Source organism: Mytilus trossulus, chromosome 7, assembly GCF_036588685.1.
Source record: "Mytilus trossulus isolate FHL-02 chromosome 7, PNRI_Mtr1.1.1.hap1, whole genome shotgun sequence".
NCBI lineage: Eukaryota > Metazoa > Mollusca > Bivalvia > Mytilida > Mytilidae > Mytilus > Mytilus trossulus.
Genome location: NC_086379.1, coordinates 36,315,086 through 36,339,490, shown reverse-complemented (window position 1 = coordinate 36,339,490; position 24,405 = coordinate 36,315,086). Strand labels below are relative to the sequence as shown.

Below are 24,405 nucleotides of genomic sequence, written 5' to 3'. Positions count from 1 at the left end.
TCAAAAACAATTTAATATATGTAGCAGTCCCACCACTGTAGTTCATATTCTGCTACCCTATTTTATTCATTTGAATGTAAATTATATAATAACATCTATACATAACTAAGAAGCTTCTGTCAACAATCAGTCAATTTTGTTAAATTTATTATAATAATGTTTTTAAGATTTTTCACTAGGAGGAAATCATTTGATCTATTCCGAATAAAGGTGGTACACCTAAACTAAAATTAATTGACTCATTTAAATTTCTTAAAATTTTGACAATGTATTTACTTTGAACTTTTGACAAAAATATAAAAATTTCAAAAAAAATGAACAAAACTTTTAATCAGAAAAATTACTGGTTATATAGCAGTTTGACAAAAACTTATTTTGGTCTTTGAGAAGCTTAATATCTCTTAACAGCACAATGTCATTAAAACATTCTGCTGATTTTACAGAGTTATCTCCCTGTAGTGTTAGGTACCACCTTGAGTCAAGTATTTAAAAACAAACGGGTCTTCTGAAAGACAGGTGTATTTTTTTAAAGTCTACTTCTTTTTAATTTGATTGTTGCTAAAATGCCATTTTTAACCAACTTCTATTTCAGCAGCAAATCAGTTACATGATTACTGTACAATAAATCATGATGGTCTCTCAGTTTTCAATTAAATTTTCATCAATATCTTAGTTCAATAGAATATATATTGTCAGTAAAATTTGTTAAGGAATGTCTTATTGCACTTTAGTTCCAATTTTGCCGCAAACCAGTTGTCATCCCCAGGCCTGTGTCTTACAATAGTGAAGTACTAACTTGCCATCACTTCCAAAACACTAAAAAATAAAATCATTTTTTTTTAGTAAGATACAATGAAAACAATGAAATAAATTCATGTTTTGGTCAAAGTGAACTTTGTGTACATACAATAAGAAGTCTTTAATACAACCTTTAATCTAGTTATCATCAACATGATCAATGATACAATGGTTTCCGGGAAAAATACCCTGCAGAATTCAACTAAACAATTTGTCAGAGGGTACTATCTATCCTCTCATTTGAATTGTTCAATATGATGATTTTCCTACAATGACTTTAGAAGATCTAAAATTTACTACATAAAGTGTGTACCTATTCATTATTAAGTTAACCTTTCCTCAATAATGACGCCTTTTGATGCCACCCCCTTTACTCCATTATGACGCTTTTTGACGCCTGTGTAGTGCCTCATGAGAAACGTCTTACATAATACAAATCAGACTTAATCAAATTTGTACCTAATATAAAAAGAATATTCATGAGAGTATCTGACTGGCATTTCATTGGTGAAATATTCGTTTTACTGATAAATTTTAATACTTTAAACCTGGTGATTTTTTTTATTAAAAAAAATCCTATGTCAATATACATGATATAAGTATGTAAAAAATAATTTCCATGGAGGAAAGGATTAAAGACAGTTCTATCATGATCATCTTTGCATTATTTGGTTGAAGACTTGTCCTTTATTAGGAATAAAGCCTGCACACACAAAACATTGAACTAGTGCAAAAGGTCACAATGTAACACTTTGAAAAGCAATATTATTCTACATCTACTTACATCAAAAACACTGCCTACTTCTGTGTCTGGTGCAGGAGCAAATGATTGATTCACATAAAGAAACTGAAATAGAGCAAATAAATTAGGTGTAAGGAAAGCAGGGTTATTAATCAATATTGTATACACTGAATACTTTATACAAGACTGTATTTGTTCTGTAAAAAAGTATTGGACAAAAGTCACATGATCATGGAGGTAATCAAGTATTTTACTAGGCATAATTTGTATAAATTTATATTTCTGAAAATGAAAAACCACATCATTAGTTTATGATGCATGTGTCTTAAATTCAAATGTTAGTTTATTGGTTAGATTAATTGGAACTGATCTTAATTCTATGAAAAATATTTGGGAAACCCAATTTTGTTTTTAATTTCTTGTTAATGTGCTTGTTTTCAGAATGTTTTTGTCCTATAACAGTACTAATTGATAAAAAAAAATCCAAACTGAAATTTGTACAGGTGAATTATGGTATTTGAAAGGAATAAGCATGTTTTAAATAGTCCAACTAAATGAATTATAACTACATTCATGACATTAACAAATCATCGTAACAATTTGATGGGAAAAAAAGACATTTTGACTATGGTGGAGGGATGGCTCATTTGCAAACATAAGACATCTTATTTTTATGTAAAAAAAAAAAAATCTATCCATATAACCATACCATAGATTCTGTTGGTTCAAATTTTAGATATTTCTTTATAAATTCTGATATCCAGCTCACTCTCTTGTTTCTATCTACAGACCATTTCTTTTTCTTCATTATTGGAGCATCGCCTGCAGCCTTGAGGAGAACATCAACTGAATTGATTTTAATATATTTTTTTAATATTGTTATATAAACATGATATTCATGATCTAAAGCACATCTTTTAAAGATTAACTATTAGAATAAAAAAATAAGAAAAGGGCATTTTTGACCTCGTTAAATAGGTAAATGAGTAATGTGTAGCTACATGTATATATATAATTTGTTATATAGTCAACTCTTGTAATCTCAAAGTAAGCCAGACCAGAGAAATATTTCGAGATACATATTTCGACTCAAACCAAAACAGGAAGTTTGACAGATCAAGGGACACAACTCTTGCTTAGCTTGATAAAGCTATAATAAATCTGGATAAATGTGGGAAGGGAATTGATATTCCTGTATCACATATATCAGATCGATGTATGTGTATGTCATGGTCTTTCATTATTTTTTTTACTTATTCATTTGTTTCAGTTCTAATTTTTTCCTATGGATTATATCTGAAAGAGTAATTTCCAATCGCTCTTTATATCATTTTTTAGGTCATTTAAAGTTGACAAAATTATTTATTCTCGGATACAAGAGATTTTAGAAAATTCAGATTTCTCTTCATTTTCTTTTATCTTTTAAAAAAAGAAAATACAACAAGATTAAAGGTGACGATTGCTCAAAGCAATAAACATGATAAAAGAATTGAGTAGAATTTAGGTATCACCAACGGAAGTCTTAATCTCCACTTTATACACATCCAAGCTCATTAGTGTAAATCACAATTAATTGATCCTGTAAACTGTAAATTGTTCTCGTACTACTGTACAAAATAGTGAACGACCTGGTAGCCATCCCCACTGGACATCACAGAGTATTTAATACTGACCATCAAGAACTTCAAACATCAAACAAATGAAACTTTTATATAATTATCAGTAAATACTGACATAAATATAAACATTTTTTTCCCACAAACTATCATTGATTGGAACTTACTGCCAAATACTGCTGTGAACTGTATAACTGTGGAAAGTTTTAAAGCAGTTATATCACGCGACCAGTCATGCCAGTTACATCAGTTCTACTGTGTATTTTGAGTTCATTTCCAGTATTATACAGATACAGAAACATTTTGAATGCTTTTTCATGAACATTAACAATGTATCTCTAATTATTTATTAAGATTTTATAAAAGATAATCATGTGAAGTAAACACTTGTGGAAATAGCATGTCATAAAATTAGTGAAATTTAATAACACATGTGGTGTAGTGGTTAGTGCATCGGACTACTAACACAAAGGTTCCTGGTTCGATTCCCGTTTGGGATGAAAATTTCAGGAACTCAATTTTCGGCTCTCCCTTGACACCATTCGCGAGTATGGTCTTGAGGAAACGATGATAGTTCGTCGGACGGGGACGATAAATGGCTGACCCGTGTTAAGAGAGAGCCATATCTCTTGCACGTTAAAGACACCCTTGTAGATTTCGAAAAAGAGTAGGCTAATGCCGCTACAAGGCAGCACTCGCACCCGCAAAGTGGAAAGGGATTAATATAAGTTGCAAAACTTGTTTCCCAATCCACTATAAATAAATATGTTTAAACTAACACATGTTTTTTTCCAATTAACTCTTCAATCCGTTTAAATCCCAGAGGTCATGTTTTTTACATATGTGTATTTAATAGTTCAAGATAAATAATGAACTTTGAATGCTTTTGTTTACCTTGGGACTGTCAATTTAGTTCGACTCAACAGAAATTCCGACTCATTCAATTTCAACTCATCAGGATTCGAAATACATACATTTATATGGAACAAAGGTCTGGACTATGTGAAAACTTCTACTCATCTGAAATTATAGTCAACCGAGTTCGAGACAACAAGGGTTAACTGTATGGAAGCAAGTTAACTCGTACCAACGGAAACCCGTACCATGTTAACTCGTACCAAAAAAGTTAACTCGTAGCAGTGGGATGTCGTACCACTGCAAACTCGTACCATCAAAAATATATTAAAAATTACGAATATTTTATGCTATTTTTTTGTAAACTTAATAGAATTAATGTTGAATTACTTGAATTTTATACTGGATTTTATAGACAAAAATACGAATGTTTTTCTAAAAAGCTTTATTTTTTAAGCTGATCTTTCAAAGTATATATATATAGTTATAATCCAGAAGAAAGAAAAAAAACATTACTTTAACTGTACCTTAAGTTGAATATCTATATCCAAATTATCCAAATTAAATTAATTAATGCTGTAATCCATGATCACAAATTGAATGCTATGTTTACAATTGTTGAAAGCCATGTGCTTTCTGGCGGGAAAATTCGGGAACAGGAAACGGTTACATTCCATTGTAACTTGTTATTTATAAAAAGTAAGAATTTCATTTTGGAAATCATTTTGATTAACTGCTAAAAATTAAATTCAATAAAAATCGGTAAAAGTTTAAAAAAAAAGTCAAAGGAGACAACAAAGCAAATCTGCCACGATATTTTCTATCCAATAGACAGGGAACATTAGCTGCAAATTGGTCATTGTACTTTCAAATTATATACATTTTACAGACTTAAGAGGTGTCGAATGAAAGAAAATTGCAGACATCATTAAACACCATTTAAATGCATTTAAATATTAAAGTTGGTACGAGTTAGCAGTGGTACGAGTTTGCATTGGTACGAGTTTTTGTAAAGTGGTACGAGTTGACGTTGGTAAGAGTTTACAATGGTACGGGATAACTATAATTCAACTGTATTCCTGGGTCAGCTGGGAATAGAGATAAGGTGTATTAAACGCTGATCAATACAACATTTGTCCATTATAACTGGACATTACAAATTCCTGAAAATGTAGGCATCATAATAGAAAATAACTGATGCCACAATAGAAAAGTGATTGTTATATGACGTTTTTATAGGGCATTTTTCCTGACTTGAGCCCAACCTGTTAAAATAAAATAAAAATATAGTAATATATCAAAGGCACTTGTTTTTTGTCAATTGGGGGTTCACGGTTGTATCCATACTGATACTAAAAATCAGGTTAAGGCCCCCATTGACAGAAAGAAGTAGCTATGCACTGACAGGATCCATGTAAGGGATTTTTCACCAAAAAATATAGATTACAGAACTGCTGAGATTTTGAATTTCAACGTAAATTAATTATTTTTTTTACTTTTTGATTTGGACGAATGTGTAGGGCTTTCATTGAGAGGTGTCTGAGCAGTATTTGCATTCGTATTTGGCGGTGATTCTGGTGGTTTTTCTTCAGTTTCTGTTTTATTTTCATCAGAGGTATTATTGTCAGCCATATTTCCGTCCTTCAGGTTTTAAGGTTGAAGACTGGGAAAAATCCAAAGATGTACCGAAATATTGATAAAGCTAGGACACCAAATTTAAGGGTTACACTAATGTCCTGACAATGACCTGACAATGTCCTGACAGAAATGTAAATGCTTAATACTTTTTTATTATCTGAAGGATTTACTTGAAATTTGGAATCAAGCAAGATGAGAACTTATATTTAATAAATAAAATTTAAAAAAAATAAAAAAATATTTTTAAGAGTTAGAAAACTTGACCTGACCAACTTGACTTTGAAACTACTAATGTCCTGACCGATATGAAACGGCTAAAAAATGTTTTATTATTGACAGGCTAGACTTCAAATTTGATACCAAGGAAGATTAATACATTTGATACAAAAATATAAGAAAAAATAAGAAAAAAAATATTTTCAAGAGTTAGAAAACTTGACCTGACCAACTACGTACTCCCGTGACTAATGTCCTGACCGATGTAAAATGCTAATAACTTTTTAGTTCTTTGAAGGTTCGACTTCAAATTTGATGTCAAGGAAGATTCTAACATTGAATACAGAGATATAAGAAAAAATATTAAAAAAACTAATTTTAAGTGTTAGAAAACTTGACCTGACCAACGTCGACTCTGCAGTGACTAATGTCCTGACCAATGTAGAAAATGTTAATTGCTTTTTTGTTATTGAAAGAATTGACTTAATTATAGGGCCTTACCAAGGGAAATTATAATATTCATAATAAAAGTTTATGAAAAAAAATGTTAGTTATTTTTTTAAATGTAAGAAAACTTAATTGACCTGACCAGCTTGATCTTTATATCATAATGAATTTCCTGATCGTTCAATAACTTTTTTGTTATTGAAAGGGATATAATTAAGTTTAATATCACTGAAAAAAGTGATATGTGATTAGAGATGCTGTAGATATAAGTAAATGCACCTTTTCTACATTTAATATGAAAGGATTATAAAGATGTACAGAATGCAATTAAGTCCAAAGACAGTGACAAGAATAATTAAAATTTATTCACACATACATTAATTAAAATTAACACAAATTGGAGTGTTTACTTAACTATATTTTTCTTATTTATTTCACTCATTTTTTGTTGTTTAGTTAATGAGGGACTAAACATGTCAAATCACATAAACATGATAAATAAGGACAGGAAATGGGCTTCTTTTGATGTCGATATATTGTTTTTACAAGCATTCAAAGTAAAATTATGTTAGAATCACACAGAAATATAATTTTATTATGTCACTGTCATTTGCCTTTCTTATACACATATATTACGAATAATAAAAAGTGCATTATTCTAATGTTGTACTGTTACCACACTGTCACATATTAGTGGGCCTTTAAATTAAGGTTAAGTATGCCATATCTTTTGCATGTGTCTGTCCCAAGTCAGCTTGTAATTTAGTGATTGTCATTTGTTGCTGTGCGACATATTTGTTTTTTTGTTTATCATATTGTACATAAACTAGATCATTATTTTTCTAATTTGAATTGTTGTACATTTTTCATATCAGGGTCTTTTATAGCTGATTATGTGGTATGAGCTTTGCTCTTTGCTCATTGCTGAAGGCCGTATTTTGACCTATAGCTGTAAATTTTTGTGTCATTTGGTTTCTTGTAGAGAGTTGTCTCATAGGCAATTATACTACATCTTCTCATTTTTAAGGAAGTCTGGTTCTTCTTTATAGATGGTGATGACAAGTTTTGTTGACTGCACTTTATTGCAAAGACACTGAGAACAAGTTTGTAAACAAAGTGTATGGGGTACCCAACCATGTCACAAAATCAGTACATGCACATAAAAAATTCACACAAAAGGAAAGGCACAGAGCTTTTATAGCTGTCCTTCAACTCTAAGTCACAGTGAGGCTTTCAGCATGGACCAAATAAAAATTGTCACCTTACTGCAAGTGAAAGACATTCCCTAGTTCAGCTTGTGATTTGTTAAAGAATGAAACAGTTTACATTGATTTAACACCGATATGCTTTCATATATCAAATAGCAAACTAGTAAGATCAGATTTTCATAGTTACAAAATATGATGGATAATTGTCCGATCACCTTTCTATAAGTACCAAACTGCTTTGATGTTGTGTGAGATTTTCAACAAAGAATAGAGTGATATGGCCAATTAGTTAATAGAGTGATATGACCAATAAGTTAATAGAGTGATATGACCAATAAGTTAATAGAGTGATATGACCAATAAGTTAATAGAGTGATATGACCAATAAGTTAATAGAGTGATATGACCAATAAGTTAATAGAGTGATATGACCAATAAGTTAATAGAGTGATATGACCAATAAGTTAATAGAGTGATATGGCCAATAAGTTAATAGAGTGATATGGCCAATTAGTTAATAGAGTGATATGACCAATAAGTTAATAGAGTGATATGACCAATAAGTTAATAGAGTGATATGACCAATAAGTTAATAGAGTGATATGACCAATAAGTTAATAGAGTGATATGACCAATAAGTTAATAGAGTGATATGGCCAATAAGTTAATAGAGTGATATGGCCAATAAGTTAATAGAGTGATATGACCAATAAGTTAATAGAGTGATATGGCCAATTAGTTAATAGAGTGATATGACCAATAAGTTAATAGAGTGATATGACCAATAAGTTAATAGAGTGATACGACCAATAAGTTAATAGAGTGATATGGCCAATAAGTTAATAGAGTGATATGGCCAATAAGTTAATAGAGTGATATGACCCATAAGTTAATAGAGTGATATGACCCATAAGTTAATAGAGTGATATGACCCATAAGTTAATAGAGTGATATGACCCATAAGTTAATAGAGTGATATGACCCATAAGTTAATAGAGTGATATGACCCATAAGTTAATAGAGTGATATGGCCAATAAGTTAATAGAGTGATATGACCCATAAGTTAATAGAGTGATATGACCCATAAGTTAATAGAGTGATATGACCCATAAGTTAATAGAGTGATATGACCAATAAGTTAATAGAGTGATATGACCAATAAGTTAATAGAGTGATATGACCAATAAGTTAATAGAGTGATATGACCAATAAGTTAATAGAGTGATATGACCAATAAGTTAATAGAGTGATATGACCAATAAGTTAATAGAGTGATATGACCAATAAGTTAATAGAGTGATATGACGAATAAGTAAATAGAGTGATATGGCCAATAAGTTAATAGAGTGATATGACCAATAAGGTGATGCATCGGATTTCAAAACTATGCCAAAATATATCTATTTTAAAAAAATTACTCAAAGAAAATATACACAACATAAAAGCCCACTAAATTAGAGATTGCGGACAACAATCAAACAAACAGAATCTGACAATTCCAACATATTTTGTCTTGGAAGTTATGTGAAGTTTTCATAATAAAAAAGTATACAATTAAAAAATACATTTTAATAAGATGTATATATGTAAGATTACCACTAAAATGCCAACATGTATTAGAAAATATAAGAAACTTACTCATTCATGTAAACTGTAACAATATCTACATTCATAACAGTACATTATGATGAAGACAAGAAAACATATGGTGTTAGTTATAATGTATGTTAATAACATAGATAAAATGAACTTATTGTAATAATAGTATCATAAAGTAGAATCTTTTTTTTTTAGAATTATCTCCCATTTTTATAGCTTTTTCAAATTATTCAGCCTCTTATACAGACTCATTATCTTTGAACTTATATTCTTATATTATGTTATTTCCTTGAATATAACGCATATGGAAAATGATTAATAGCAATTCCTCTTGCATGACAGTCTTTTTAATAACAAAATGTTTATTTCAAACATATGGAACCATTTATTGATTGTTTCATGCTATTCTTGCTTCATTATGGAATATCCTATCTTGATAAGAAATATTTTAAAGGATTTAAGGAGGCTCGCGGGTATAAGATTTTTAGAAAAAAATTAAACATTTAATTTTCATTACAAATTCTATAAATTACCTTAAGTAGTTGTTACTTTATCATATGGCACAAAAATCATTCCAAAAAATCAATTCGTGTTGGCCCCACCTGACTTTTTAAATGTAAGTATCATTGAAAAAGCTCGAAATTATCTCCCTTTGGTGCAAAAATGCTATTTTTTGGCATTAAAATTGAAATATCTTTTTTTACTCATCGGTGACCTATATTTTTTATTGTTGTTTTCAAATAAGCTATACATAAACTAAATAATTGTAAAATTTAAGCGATTTCTGTAATTAGGTTCTTTTTTTATTTCGATAATACCTCTTTTTCTCCTATTAGTTCAACAGAAAAAAAGGACATTTACAAAAATGTATGTTTCTTTCGAAGGCAGATTGTGAGCGTAAATGATCGGTGACCCCTCTTTTTTATTTCATTTTTCTATTAGGTATAAGATAAAGTTCATTTATAGAAAAAAATAGCGAAATCTTATATTAAATAAAAAAAATGATTTAGACCCGCGAGCCCCCTTAAAGGGAAAAATCTGTTATTTTAAAAATATAAAGGGAGATAATCCGCCTAACTTTACAATAGTAAATAATTCAGTTTATTTAATTTCTTTTTTATAAAAATTCTTAAGTTAAATATATTATTTGAAGTTTATATATAACATGCAACTCACATAATTTACAAACAAATAAATCAATTCATATATAGGTTTTTCTGATAAATAAAAAGACAAAACTCTTAACATATTGTTTTCTACATGTAATAAATACCATAAAGCGAAAACAAGTTTTTTTATGAAACTTTATGTTTCAGGTTATAAAGACAAACCTTTACACCAAATTATCAAATGAAAATGGTTAAATAAGTCTTTGATTATGCATTTTCAAGAGCACTTGGAAAAATATCCTTTAGTGCTGTAATTTTAATTTTCAGTGCGACTACAAGTCATCTTTCGTTTCATTCTATAGTTTTTGTTTATATAGGTAATAGTTTAAAAGAAAATACACTATCATTGTCCATGTGTCATGATGCAAGGGCTTCTGCTTGTCTTTTCTCTTTCCTGGCTTTGTCTACAAAATATGAGTAGTATATTAAAACAGTCTTTCTTTACTTCCATTCTCAATTTTATTTTATTTATTGTATATTATACATTCTATATTATTAAATGTTCTTTTGTCTCAAGTGGATAGTTGTCACACTGGCATTTACACCACATCTCCTTTCTTATTATTTTCCTATAGGGTATTCGTTTTTTTACTGATACCATGACCAAACCGCATTGACAGGCAAGTAATGTAAAACGCAACAAATTATCTCCCATGTATACTAAATTCTACTGGGACTAAAACAAAAATCTATTCAAACAGCAGGGTTTTTGCCATTTACAAAGCAAAATTTTCAACAATTTTTTTTTTCTGACAGTGAATTGCCACTCACTTGACCAGGAGAAGGATTGAAAAGATTTTCATGTAACATATCAACATGAAAAAATTGACTACAACCAATGGTCAGGAAACAGTCATATTTGCCAGTCTTGTCCTAAACTGAAAGTATTTTTGTCCTAAACGTGTTCTTGGGATTTAGGTCAAATTTTATTTTTCAACAGAAAAAATTTTGGTCATTTCGTTGAGATCGAGTTTCGAAATCACCATTTTGAACATATTTTTGTTTTGAGTCTTTAAAATCATTTTATTTCTAAACTGTTGCCTTCCCTTAATTGTTCTTGGTCGATTTTAGTCAAATGGTAGGATAAATAATGAAGTAAATGTGATGCAACAGTGAAACAAGTTCTTTGATGCTACGAGTAAGGGGCACCAACTTTTAAGTTATATGAAAATGACCGAAATTAGGTGAAAATATTTCTGGATCCTTGGCTACAACTATATTCATTTTTTTACCTTTCCTTTTCTCTTCAGGAAGTTCATCGTCTGGTACATCAGGTAGTTCATCTGTTACTTCAGCCTGAAAAAAAGGAGACATATTCTTGAAATCAGTGTGAAAAAGTTGATTTACAACTCAAGAAATTCATTCACAGATGGTTAGAATGCATTTATTAATTATCGGCTGTTTCATCATAATTTTGTATGGTATTAGTTGTTTTTCTGCTTTAATATGACAATATTCTTTAAAACAAAATAAATTAGCAAATCTCAACCCTTCATTATTTGCACATCTTTTCTCATATGAACTTTGTTTTAAAAGGAGATGACATTTTGGCTATGATTATTTACTGTTGACTCAAGGCATTTCATGATGTAAGTTTGACCAAATATTTGTTAATCAATAATCAAATTGTTTTTTGGGCGTCTTTAATATGAATTCCAAATGTTACCTGTACAATAGCGTCAAGTTCTGCTAACACATCATCTTCATCTTGAGCTGAAAGTCCTCCTGATAATAGATCATCTATTTCCTGAAACGATTAGAAAATACACTGCTATCAAAAAACATTTACTTTTCCTTCTATTTAAAAAATAATGGAAAATACAACAACTAAATTGAAAGAAATAAACTGAAATTTGGGAATTTTTTTTTCCTATTGTTGCAACTAGAATTGGAATAAAATTATTTAGATTAATGTTTAAAACTACAAAAAAAATCTTTAAACTGTCTTAAAATTGACATATAAATGTGCTAGCAATTTTTCTTCTTTCGTGTACAACCTTAAAATACATATGAATCCCCAAAACCTTATATTATTATCCCATCTATACTATAAACAGAACTCACCTGTTGGTATTCTATTCCTTCTCTGGTTTCATCCATTATCTTTTCAACATCTTCTAGTGACAGCAGCTAAAAAAAATCATTATTGATAGTATTTCTGTGATTACATGGTAAAATATTTACAATGACATAGTATTTTTATGATGACATGATATATTTGCAATGACATAGTATTTCTGTGATTACATGGTAAAATATTTACAATGACATAGTATTTTTGTGATGACATGGACAAATATTTGCAATGACAATGTATTTCTGTGATTACCTGGTAAAATATTTACAATGACATAGTATTTTTGGGATTACATTTTATTTGTGATGACATTGTATTTTTGTGATGACATGGTATATTTGTGATGACATAGTATATTTATGGTTACATATACATGATAAATGTTAAAGGTATAACACTGTAATGAGTGTCAAATGTTAAGATACAGCATACCTAATTTCAGCCCAAATGACAAACAATAGCATTTAAGCTGTGCAACCAAATATTGGCTAGAAATTTACAAGAAAATATGATGATGTTAATAGTATCATAAACTTTTATTTTTCAAGAAAAGATATTTTTTCTCCATTTTTTTTTTTTTTTTTCGACATTGAATAAAAATATATTTGTTAGTCCCATACATGTGTAAGTAATTTAATTTTGGTTGTAACACATCTTCTGATTGGCTGACATTATTTTGTTATGAGCCCATAGACATAGTTTAGTCATGTGACCATAACATCATCAACGTTTTTTCATAGTTTTCTATGGTTGAAAATGGAATTTAGAATTAAACTTTAAGAAATGACTGTAATATTTTTCTGTCTATTCGAAATAACATAAAAAATGTGGTGCACACTGTTAAATAACCCGCTACGTGCGTTATTTAGTGTGCACCAAATTATTATGTTATTTCTTCATAGACAGAAAAAATATTACAGTCATTCCTTAAACAAAATTACATAATGTTATTGTACTGCAAGAGCACTTACAATATCCGGTTTTGGCAAACTTTTTTTTTCATACAGTTTGAGTATCCATGATTTTACTCATTGGTGTGTTGGTTTGAAGCAATATGTCACATAGGATTTATGTTGTTAAGTATTCTTCTTACAAATGAATTATACTAGACTAAAACTGCAAACTTAAGTTTCCATTTTTATATTTATAAGTTCTTATGAATTATTCATCATACAAACTTGTACTAGTGTATATTTAATACATACCTGATGTAATTTTTTCAGGGATTCATTGCCTACTTTAAGTCCTTGAACAACCTGGCTTTCAACTTGAGCAAATTCTAAATCAGTCACCTGTAAAATGCAACACATACATGAATTTGTCAATTCTTACCTGCTTTTAAACTAATTAAGAATAGTAAGCAAAATCAAGACATAATATATGGAATAAAATTTTGCATTTTTAAAATGTGTAAAGTATTCAAGATCATATTTACCACAGATATAATTATTTGATAGTTGACAATTTAGTAAAAAAAAGTCCTTCAGAGTGACTAGCTTGCATCCATATCATTTGAACTCTGATGGATAATTAATCTCTCATTAAAAATCATACCACATTTGTTGTTTTTTATATATTTCATGGCACTTCATGTTATCTGAAATTTGTTTCTGGTGGGTCTCATTGGGGTCTAAGCGTGACGCAAGTTTGCCCATTTTTTGTAAGCGTGACACGTGAAAGTCAAATTAATGTGGCGTGAAAAAAGGAAATTAGGTCTTGAGGGACCCGGGAAATGACAAAAAATGAGAATTGCTTACGTACATAGTGTAAGCAGGATACAGGAATCTGACAAAACAGTAAGCGTGATCCGGGATCGGAACCCCCAATGAGACCCCCTTTCTGGCATTACATGATTAGAAATAGCAGCTCAGCCTCTTGAATATGTTGAAATAAAATACATTTGTTATTTCTGAGATAAATATTAGTAATACCATTCTGTCTATGTTATCTAACTGTCCATCAGTCTTCTCCAGTAATGACTCCTGGAACTTTTTCTTTCTCAACATTAACTTAGCTTTACTGTGAAAAGAAAGATAATAAAGATTAGTATGCAAATATCTGAAAACATTAAGTCAATAAAATGTAACATTAAATATGATGCATATACTAGTAAAAACATTTAAAAGCAGTTATTTTTAAAAGTAGCATCTGCCTTCATTCAGATAAGAAAATAGATAATCAAGTAATGTTTAAAGTTAAAAAAATTGACACAAATCTACAAGTATTTTTCAGACTGAATTATTGACTGTTTAACTGTAAATGTTTCTACTTTTGCAACATAGTTATTGAAATATTCATATTCATAAATATTTCAGTTTTAGTTTAAAGGAAAAAATCGAATCAATTGATTGAAAATTAATAATATTGTATTTATCAATTGTTTCTCATATTTTTGTCAAACTCCACTTTCTTATTTTCACTACTTTTCAATGGCAGTGGCGAATTTACCGGGGGGCACAGAGGGGACGTGCCCCCCCATTTCAGGTCACAAAAAAAATAATTTCTAACATAATTTTATTGCTATTGAATCTTCTTATCTAGAGCGGAAATGAATCACAGCTTGATTTGACTTCTTAAACTGGTCGTTAATTAATGCCAGCGTCCACATGCGTGATTTATGACAACTTATTGATGGGTGTGTAAATATTGACACTTTTGTGTGTTTTTAATGTCTCTTTGGAAGCTTAAATTATGGAAAATACATATACATGTTGATTGGAATAGTACGAATTTTTATTGGTTTATAATTATACAATAAAGATTAAGATCGATTACCAGGTGAAACTCCTGATCTGTGTACCTTTAAAGAATAGGTACAATAAATAAACGGTACCAATTTTCTTGCACCAGATGCGCATTTCGACAATACATGTCTCTTCAGTGATGCTCGTGGCCAAAATATTAAAAACCCAAAGCTTATATAAAAGATGAGGAGCAATAATCTAAAAGGTCCAAAAAGTATAGCCAAATCCGTGAAAGGAATGAGAGCTTTGCACGAGGGAGATACATTCCTTAATTTATAATAATTTCTAATATTTGTAATAGCAAATTTTAATAACACAAAAATCCGTATTTTCATGCCAGTACCGAAGTACTGGCTACTGGGCTGGTGATACCCTCAGGGACTAATAGTCCACCAGCAGAGGCATCGACCCAGTGGTAGTAATAAATAAACGGTACCAATTTTCTTGCACCAGATGCGCATTTCGACAATACATGTCTCTTCAGTGATGCTCGTGGCCAAAATATTAAAAACCCAAAGCTTATATAAAAGATGAGGAGCAATAATCCAAAAGGTCCAAAAAGTATAGCCAAATCCGTGAAAGGAATGAGAGCTTTGCACGAGGGAGATACATTCCTTAATTTATAATAATTTCTAATATTTGTAACAGCAAATTTTAATAACACAAAAATCCGTATTTTCATGCCAGTACCGAAGTACTGGCTACTGGGCTGGTGATACCCTCGGGGACTAATAGTCCACCAGCAGAGGCATCGACCCAGTGGTAGTAATAAATAAACGGTACCAATTTTCTTGCACCAGATGCGCATTTCGACAATACATGTCTCTTCAGTGATGCTCGTGGCCAAAATATTAAAAACCCAAAGCTTATATAAAAGATGAGGAGCAATAATCCAAAAGGTCCAAAAAGTATAGCCAAATCCGTGAAAGGAATGAGAGCTTTGCACTACAAATTATATGTTTAATGTTGGTATACATCTATATTTTAATAGTACTTAGTTTCTCTTCAGTTCAAAATACAGTACTCACAATACCATTTTATTTAGAATTTATGTTTTTTCTCTCTTCAAAACCGTCTTTTTGTGAATTTATTCAGCAATAAATCAAATCATTTATTATTTTAAAATACCATACACGTTTGATTTATAAATGGAATGTCCTATTTCCCTCCCTCTTATTTTACATGGGAAATCGACAATTGCCCCCCCCCCCCCCCCTTTTCCACCGGCCTAGGAAAACATGATGAGTTGACATTTTCTTTTGTAACTGAATCTGGGACTTAATCATTTTTTTTAATGGTGGAGCATTTAGTTATATTTGTTTATTTTTCTTGTTTCAATTGCCATGTACATGTACGAGGCTAAAAAAAGGTCACCATTTGTAAGGATATGAAGATGTTTTACAGAAATTAGAATATTTTACCAAAAAAGTAAGTCTGGAAGCAAGGTCAAACAAATATAGAAGTGATGGTAGAAAATATTGATTGATTGTATGTTGTTTGACGTCCAGTGGCAAATCTTTGATGCATGTTGAGGACAAATATGATAAAGATCTATTGACAGAAAGAAAGTATAAAGTGAAATAAATAAAAACAATAAAAGATCTAGAAATATAAAGATATAGAAACGATGATCTGATCTGATCCTTCTAAAAAAAATAACAACCTAAAAACAAAACACTCACACGCATATACCGTATATACATCTCTAAAAAATCTAAAATTTTGGTTTCATGGTGCCCCCCCCAGACATCAAGGTTCTGGATCCGCCCCTGAATGGGCTAAAAAGATGAGAGAAAATGATGTAATTGTAAGTTGTAAAAGACTTGTCCAAATGGTATTTTCATAAGTCAAAATCTCCTATAGTAACAAAGCTACTTTAGCATAGGTACTTTTTCTGTACTTAAAATCTGTAGTACTGGAAATTTACTTTTAATATTTAGTACTATTTCTTTACTTTAGAATTATTGTAATTTTTAGGTACTTGTATATTCCAGTACTTGATTTGTACTTAAAATATTGGTACAAAAACAATACCAACAATGATCACAGTATTCCATGTTTAAACATCATAACTTTATGAGATTTGAAAACGACAAACTCCAAAAATCTGTAGTACTTAAATTTCTAGTACAAATCAAGTACTGTAAAATACAGGTACCTAAATATTACAACAATTCTTAAGTAACAAAATAGTAGATTTCCAGTACTACAGATTTTTTGAACAGAATAGTCAGTCATGGGTACTACTTGTACAAGTTATGTTTAATTACTGGAAGAAGTAATATTAATATACTTATATAAGTAAATTTGTTGTTGGATACTTATACAAGTGAATTTTATTAACTTGTATCTACATGTATAGGTAAACAAAAAATATTGGCTGAGTTATGTCCCTTAGAAATTCAGATTTTTTTACTTGTAGAAGTAACCAAGTCATCTTATTTTCTTTTATTGAATTCTTATGATTTCTTTGCTCTAATAGAATTTTAAATTATAGATAACTGCCCTTTGCAGATGTCTTTACTTATCATTTAAGTGTAATTTCATGGACAATGAAAATACAATGTACCATTTGTTTGTTATCTTCAGAACACTGCTCATTTACAACCCCCCCCCCAAGGAGCAATTTTTGAATGCCTTGCAAAAATACTTAAGATCTTTGCACAATCAGTTTCTTTGTTGAATAAATGAGATGAAACATTGAGTTCTCATAAAAAAAATTGAGCAAACCTGGGAAAAATTATTAACAGCATAAATTAACATCTCAAAACTTGAGGACTTTTGTGGGATTGTAAGAAAAATTTACTTATACATGTTATACAAGTAAATTTTTGAGAAAATTAAGGGAAGGTTTTTCCGGTCCTACTAAAAAGCGCCCGGGAGCGCCCGGGAAAAGAAAAAGCGCCCGGAGAAAAGAAAAAGCGCCCGGGAAAGAAAAAATAGCGCCCGGGGAGAATAAAATAAATAAAATTTTACAACATTAATGTTTTCTTGAATAAAAAAGGAAATTTTGCTTGTTATGTCCTTAATATAAATGGGAAAATGCACGATGCTAAATCTAAAGTGTGTAGATGGTGTTGTTGCATTTTTACATTTAAGATTTCAAAATTTTATATAGTTTACTTATAGTTAGTAAATATAAACAAGAGTTTATAGAAAAATCATGAACTATATTGTCTTCGATCAAAACGTATACTTCGTTATTTAAAAATAAGCGTTGCCTGAGGTCTAATATTCGCAACTGCATGGTGAACACTTTTCAAAGTTTTGTATTTTACAAAACATACTTGAATTGACGGTTGAAGATTGAGGAAGGGTTTCAATATGCCTGCCACTAAGAAAAGAAAAGTTAAACCTACTGCAAAAGCTAAAGCTAATATGATATTCCGGAACTGTGGGATATGCCGTAAAAACTGTAAAATTGCTAGCATCTGCTGTGACAATTGTGATACGTGGTACCATCTACGATGTGAAGAGTTGGAATTGGCAGACTATGAAATGTTCCTGACAGAAGAAAATGTGAATTATTCGTGCAAAGGGTGTTTTTCCCATGAACAATCAGACGAATACACATACACCTCAGCATTATTAAGATTGACAGAGGTGAGATTTGTAATATATTATATAAATAATAAGAGAGAAAATAATAAAACTTCTTGTTCAGTCAAAATGTACGCTTATGGAATTTTAATTTTCATTATTCTCCCCCGTTTTCATTTTTAAAAATTATATGTATGTTTAAAGTAATAAATGAAATGTATATTTATAAATATAATAAGCTAAGACTAATTAACAATCGTAAACTGTAAACACGACGCGCTGATTACGGTAATCCAATTGTAATGAAAGAAGATAAGACTAATTAACAATCGTTAACTGTACACACGACACGCTGATTACGGTAATCCAATTAACCACAATCGTTAATATTCAAAACCATTTGTGTGTATCTCATATATAAGAATCTATATATGAACCTGCAGAGTCTTTTGTTATATGACTATGTAATTGATTACTTTTAGGCTGGTGAACAGGGATTAAATTACCTACGATTTTGCTGTAAAAGAGAAAAGGGATTGCTTCCCACAATGACTCAAGATGAGAACAACGAAGAGAAGTTGGCGGTACACTCGGAACATTCTACTTCCAAACTGCTGTTGAAACAATACAAGATGAACGAGAATGGTGAGAGATTTTTGATGGCATAAAGAAAATACCGGAAATATATATTTATAATAACATTAAGCTTTAAAATATATAATACAAAAAAAAAAGTTATATCTGGTTCATATGAAGCATTTGAATTCACTGTCTCGTTTGTCATATAATAAAAGACAGCAAAATAACTGGACAATAGTGAAGTCACATGCATTCTAAACTTTTAGTCTATCTCGAGGCTTTGAATTATACTGGGTATGTATATACGTAAATAAGTGGAATTTCTTTACACTATATGTCCAAAATATAAAGAAGATTTTGTGTGATTGCCAATGAACCCACTTTTCACAAGAGACCAAATGACACAGAAATTCACAACTATAACTATAGGTCACCATACGGGTTTCAATAATGAGCAAACTTAAGCATAGTCAGCTGTATAAAAGGTCCCCAAAATAAAAATGTAAAACAATTCAAACAAGAAAAATATGGGCTAATTTATGTAAAAAGTAAATGATCCAAACCCTCCCCTGACCTGGGACAGCACAACATTGGAACGATCTATTAAACTATATTATTTTGGTTTCAGGTGTCCCATTGGCGTCTTTAACAGATGGGAGTTGTCTGTTCAGTTCTGCTTCTATGGCCCTCGTGGGTGACAACAGTCTTGTGACCGAACTCCGTGTCCGTACTTGCATTGAAATGTCATTAAACAGTGAAGCGTATTCTAAGATTGATAATTATACAAACATTCTCCTAGTCTCCCCAAGTTACAATAAGTCATGTATTGACTGTTCAAAACCCGGCGGTTATTCTTCACAATGGACAATTCACGCATTGAGCAATATCACTGGAAACAATATAAGGGTTGTGTATCCTCCAGTTAACGGCACTGGTGATCTTGCGTTCATTACTCTGAATACCACATGCTTACCATCAAATGAAACAGATAGAACCTTTACTGTTATGTGGACAAGTTGTTCACCCCCTGATCACACTATCACATGGTCGGCGAATCACTTTGTGCCTTTGATAAGAAAACCTTCTATGTACCAAACTTACCAAACTACTATAGATCTTGATAACACTGAGATCATGGAACACTCAATCACTATGAAAACATCGTCGCCTATAAGAGCAGGTACATATATGCATGATGATTATATGGCAGAAAACACGAGCGATGAGTTTTCTGAAATATCCGATTTAGACAATACTGAACAATCAAGCATTAAAGTTCCGAATGGAAGGGGAAACAATGGCAAATTTTTAAGCACTGACGAACTCGTGCTTGTCTTATCAAATGATGCTAAAAACAAGGAGATGCATATTCCACGTGGAATTAAAAACAACATTGGATATATGGTTGACAATACAAATAACGAACAGAGGGAAAAACAAGGGAAAAGTAGACAATATGTAGATGATTGTGGTGCCTGGGGTCGTGTTTCTTTGAAGACCCACAGATTTGTGTACCAAAATGGGCGTTTGCAGTATATTGATCTCCAAAACGGCCTTTTCGTAAAAACAGCAAAGGGTGCAAGAGTTCCGCTAGAACCACAACCAAATCCAACAGAAGTGTTAGTGTTGAAGCGAGCATACACAAAACTACAGCGCTTGCCGGAATATCAAAGGAGAATATCATGGGTTGTTACTAGTCCCGAGAGCCCAGCAAGCGGCAATGGGGTAGCGTTCGTGGAATACATTGGTATTTTCCCAACAACAAAAAGTCTGCATGGAAATAATAAAAATGGACATGGCGATTACATCCGAACAAATGCACAAATTGTTGATGACATCAAGGGAATGGTAAAAACACAGAATTGCAGGGAAATTTATACCGATCTAGCGTTAGATGACTCTATGGAAGCCCCAAGAGACTTGAAACAGATACAAAATTTTAAGTACAACGAGAAGAAAAGGGATCGTCCACATCAACAGAAGGCATCTAATAATGCCGACGACATACAAACATTAATGAGTATGCAACATGGTCATCCGTTTATTAAAGAAATTGTTCAACTCTCCGGCAAACCCCCTTCAGTAGTAGTGTATACTGATGAACAACTTCTCGATCTCAAGAAATTCTGCTCGTCCGAATCTAAACATATCATTGGGGTTGACCGCACTTTTAATTTGGGGGCTGCATATGTTACTGTTACAGTTTTTCACAACCAGAACTTAATAAGAAAGGTTTCTAACACTCCAGCACCAATCATGCTTGGGCCATGCTACCTCCACTGGGACGGTTGCTTCCACACTTACCATCGATTTTTTAGCCACCTCCAGTGCTTTTTGGACGATATTCCTGGAGCACAGATTAGTGGCAAAAGCCTTGTATTTGGCTCGGACGAGGAAAAGGCTTTGACGAAAGCTATACAGAAGTGCTTTCCAGATTCCCAGCAAATTCTTTGCACACGTCACATTGAGGAAAATTTTAAGAGACATTTGCGGGAAGTCATTGGCGAAAAAGACCCAAACTACAACACTGTGCTCCACGATGTGTTTGGTGTAGATGGTCTCCTCTCTTCTCCTGATGATGTTGAGTTTGACCTAAAGGTAATGGAGTTGGAAGCGAAGTACGAGTACAGTGTTCCCGCGTTTCAACGTTACTTTAGCTGTAGTACATCATCTCTCAAGAACTATGTTTGGGAACCGGCACAAAAAGACATTGCCCCAATTAACTGGAAGAACAATTCATGCGAATCCATGAACAATATTTTAAAACTTTCTACAAATTGGAAAGCCGTAAAGCTCCCGGACCTTATAGGCAAACTACACAAAATTGTTCAATTACAGTATCGAGATATACGCCGAGCATTACATGGCCAGGGGAACTATGCGTTGGCTCCTTGGGCTAGAAAACTTCAAGTAACAGATGTGGTATGGTCGTCGAAATGTGCAAAAGAAAAGGACGCCATTTTCAGAAAGTTAATGAATTTAAGCAAACCAAGAGACAATTTTGTGGAATCATCCGATGGAAAATTAAAGATTCCCAAAACTCCAACCACCGCAAGGAAGCCAAACCAAAAGAAGCGTATTCGAAGCAACAAGACCACTACCTTGAAATTTTCAACATAACTTTTAATGTGCATTGTTTTATATTTGTTTTGTACAGTAATGTAATTTACAGTTTGCATGAATAGGTGGTAAGACGCATAGTGCTGTACTTTTAGTGCTTTTTAACAATAGTAAATGTTTTATATGCATACGCTGATAAAGATTTATTATATCTTTTTTTTTAACCTGAAACTGTTTTAATGGCTTTGCTTATCAGTGTTTTAATATTTACTTTTTGTACTTTAAGTGCTTTTTCAAAATAGTAAAAGTTTTATATGCAGATGTTGATATAGATTAATTATTTCTTTATTTTAAAACTGAATCTCTTTAAATGGCTATGCTTATCAGTGTTCTAATGCTTAGTTTTAAAATTAAACTCCTGCTTTTTAAACCATTGTTTTACCTATACGGTACATGTATAGTACTGCTTCATTTGCTGATTTTTGTTTATGTGAATTTTAAGGTTTTTTTTTTAGTTTTCATTTTCAAATCGTTTTTGAAAAACATGTCTTTTGATGTCTTGCATTTTATAAAACTTCAGCATTAACTGTGATCCATTATTATCTGTCTTTCCAAATAGTATTCATATATTATTGTTTAAATTGAAACATTCTTAGATGTGTCTGTGCTTTATAACAAATGTCTATTATCTTTATTTGCAAAATACTTGTCTAAAATTAAAAAAAATCAATTTACATAACTTATTTTATTGCCACAAAGTTGTCTTATACCATTACAATAACTATTTATTTTTCCCCGGGCGCTTTTTCTTTTCCCCGGGCGCTGTTTTTTCTTCCCCGGGCGCTATTTCTTTTCCCCGGGCGCTTTTTCTCCACCCGGGCGCTCCCGGGCGCATTTTAGTAGGACCCGGTTTTTCAAACATTATTTATTTACTTATATGTATATATATTTTTTTTTACTTCTTTAAACAAATAAAAATAACTTGTATAAGTAGTATCCCTGACTGATAGTAATATGCAAAAGAAGCTGTATAGATAAGCACATTAAAATACCTGTACAATGATTTTATTAAAAATATGATACTTGTACTTACTCTTTTCTCCAATCATGAAGCAGTTGTTTAGCCACATTTCGTACTTACTCTTTTCTCCCATCATGCAGCAGTTGTTTAGCCACATTTCTGTCTTTTTCTATCTGTACATTGATCTTCTTTTGGTATTGCTTTAGTTTGTCCCTTTGTTGCTTTAATTGCTGGAAAAAAATGAAAATAAACTATTACATGTACTTCTGTGTATAATTTTATTTTACTAAATGTACTAAAAGTATCCAATTGTATTGCTTTAGTTTGTATAAATTCACAGGCACTTGTTTCTGTCAATATGGGGTTTACTAACCATACCCATACAAAAGATTTTTTGTACAGGTATGGATAGTAAACCCCATATTGAAATTTAGGCACTTGTTACTTGTTTCTGTCAATATGGGGTTTACTATCCATACCCGCACGAAAGATTTTACGTACGTGTATGGATAATAAACCCCATATTGCTAGAAACATAAGTGCCTGTGTCTTAATTGTTTAAAATTTTACTGTGATTCGTCAAAATATCCTTATTGTGATTCGTCATAGGTCTCTAATAATTATCATTACCGTCATTTTTGGAGAAAAAAATTAATGTGATTCGTCAAAATCAGTCATTGCTTTTATCATCTAAAACAAAGTGTTTGTTTTATCGTCATACACCAAAATTTACCAATAATGTAATTTGGCAAGAATTTTTACCGTTACCGTCATGAGGTACCCCAATTACGACCCTCTGTTAATACTGATTGGACCAATATACTGACAATGATTGAAAATATTTGGCAGTCATCAGGTCATATCTTCTTTATATTTTTTTTATTTTGTGTGAGTTGATTTACCAATACTGCTTTGTCTTGTTCTGTAACTCTTGATTCTGCCTTTTTCTCTTTTCCCTTTGAAGAAAAGAGTCCTCCCATCTTTTATTAATCCGTTTACATACACATAATTTCAGTTTGTACACTTTTCTGTTTTGTGAAGTTGACAGCACAACGCCTAGATCACGATGTAAGATTTTTTCTCATTGGTTAAAAT

At 31.3% G+C, this 24,405-nt stretch overlaps 3 protein-coding genes across 3 annotated transcripts; 1 reads left to right on the top strand and 2 right to left on the bottom strand.

Moving 5' to 3' along the window:
• Positions 1 to 747: 747 nt before the first annotated feature.
• LOC134726993 (ubiquitin-like protein ATG12) lies at positions 748 to 5,689 on the bottom strand. Its single transcript, XM_063591382.1, has 4 exons — positions 5,508 to 5,689; positions 2,250 to 2,386; positions 1,583 to 1,645; positions 748 to 816 (listed from the first exon to the last, which is right to left on the bottom strand). The coding sequence occupies exons 1-4, from the start codon at positions 5,641 to 5,643 to the stop codon at positions 757 to 759; spliced, it is 396 nt and encodes a 131-aa protein (XP_063447452.1). The 5' UTR covers positions 5,644 to 5,689; the 3' UTR covers positions 748 to 756.
• A 4,438-nt stretch (positions 5,690 to 10,127) lies between these two features.
• LOC134725006 (charged multivesicular body protein 6-A-like) lies at positions 10,128 to 24,391 on the bottom strand. Its single transcript, XM_063588457.1, has 8 exons — positions 24,213 to 24,391; positions 23,431 to 23,540; positions 14,298 to 14,385; positions 13,572 to 13,658; positions 12,354 to 12,419; positions 11,956 to 12,036; positions 11,522 to 11,585; positions 10,128 to 10,693 (listed from the first exon to the last, which is right to left on the bottom strand). Exons 1-8 carry the CDS (start codon positions 24,288 to 24,290, stop codon positions 10,647 to 10,649), a joined length of 621 nt encoding a protein of 206 aa, XP_063444527.1. The 5' UTR covers positions 24,291 to 24,391; the 3' UTR covers positions 10,128 to 10,646.
• Positions 18,403 to 19,324, top strand: LOC134726992 (uncharacterized). Its single transcript, XM_063591379.1, has 2 exons — positions 18,403 to 18,713; positions 19,133 to 19,324. The coding sequence occupies exons 1-2, from the start codon at positions 18,435 to 18,437 to the stop codon at positions 19,316 to 19,318; spliced, it is 465 nt and encodes a 154-aa protein (XP_063447449.1). The 5' UTR covers positions 18,403 to 18,434; the 3' UTR covers positions 19,319 to 19,324.
• Positions 24,392 to 24,405: the final 14 nt, after the last annotated feature.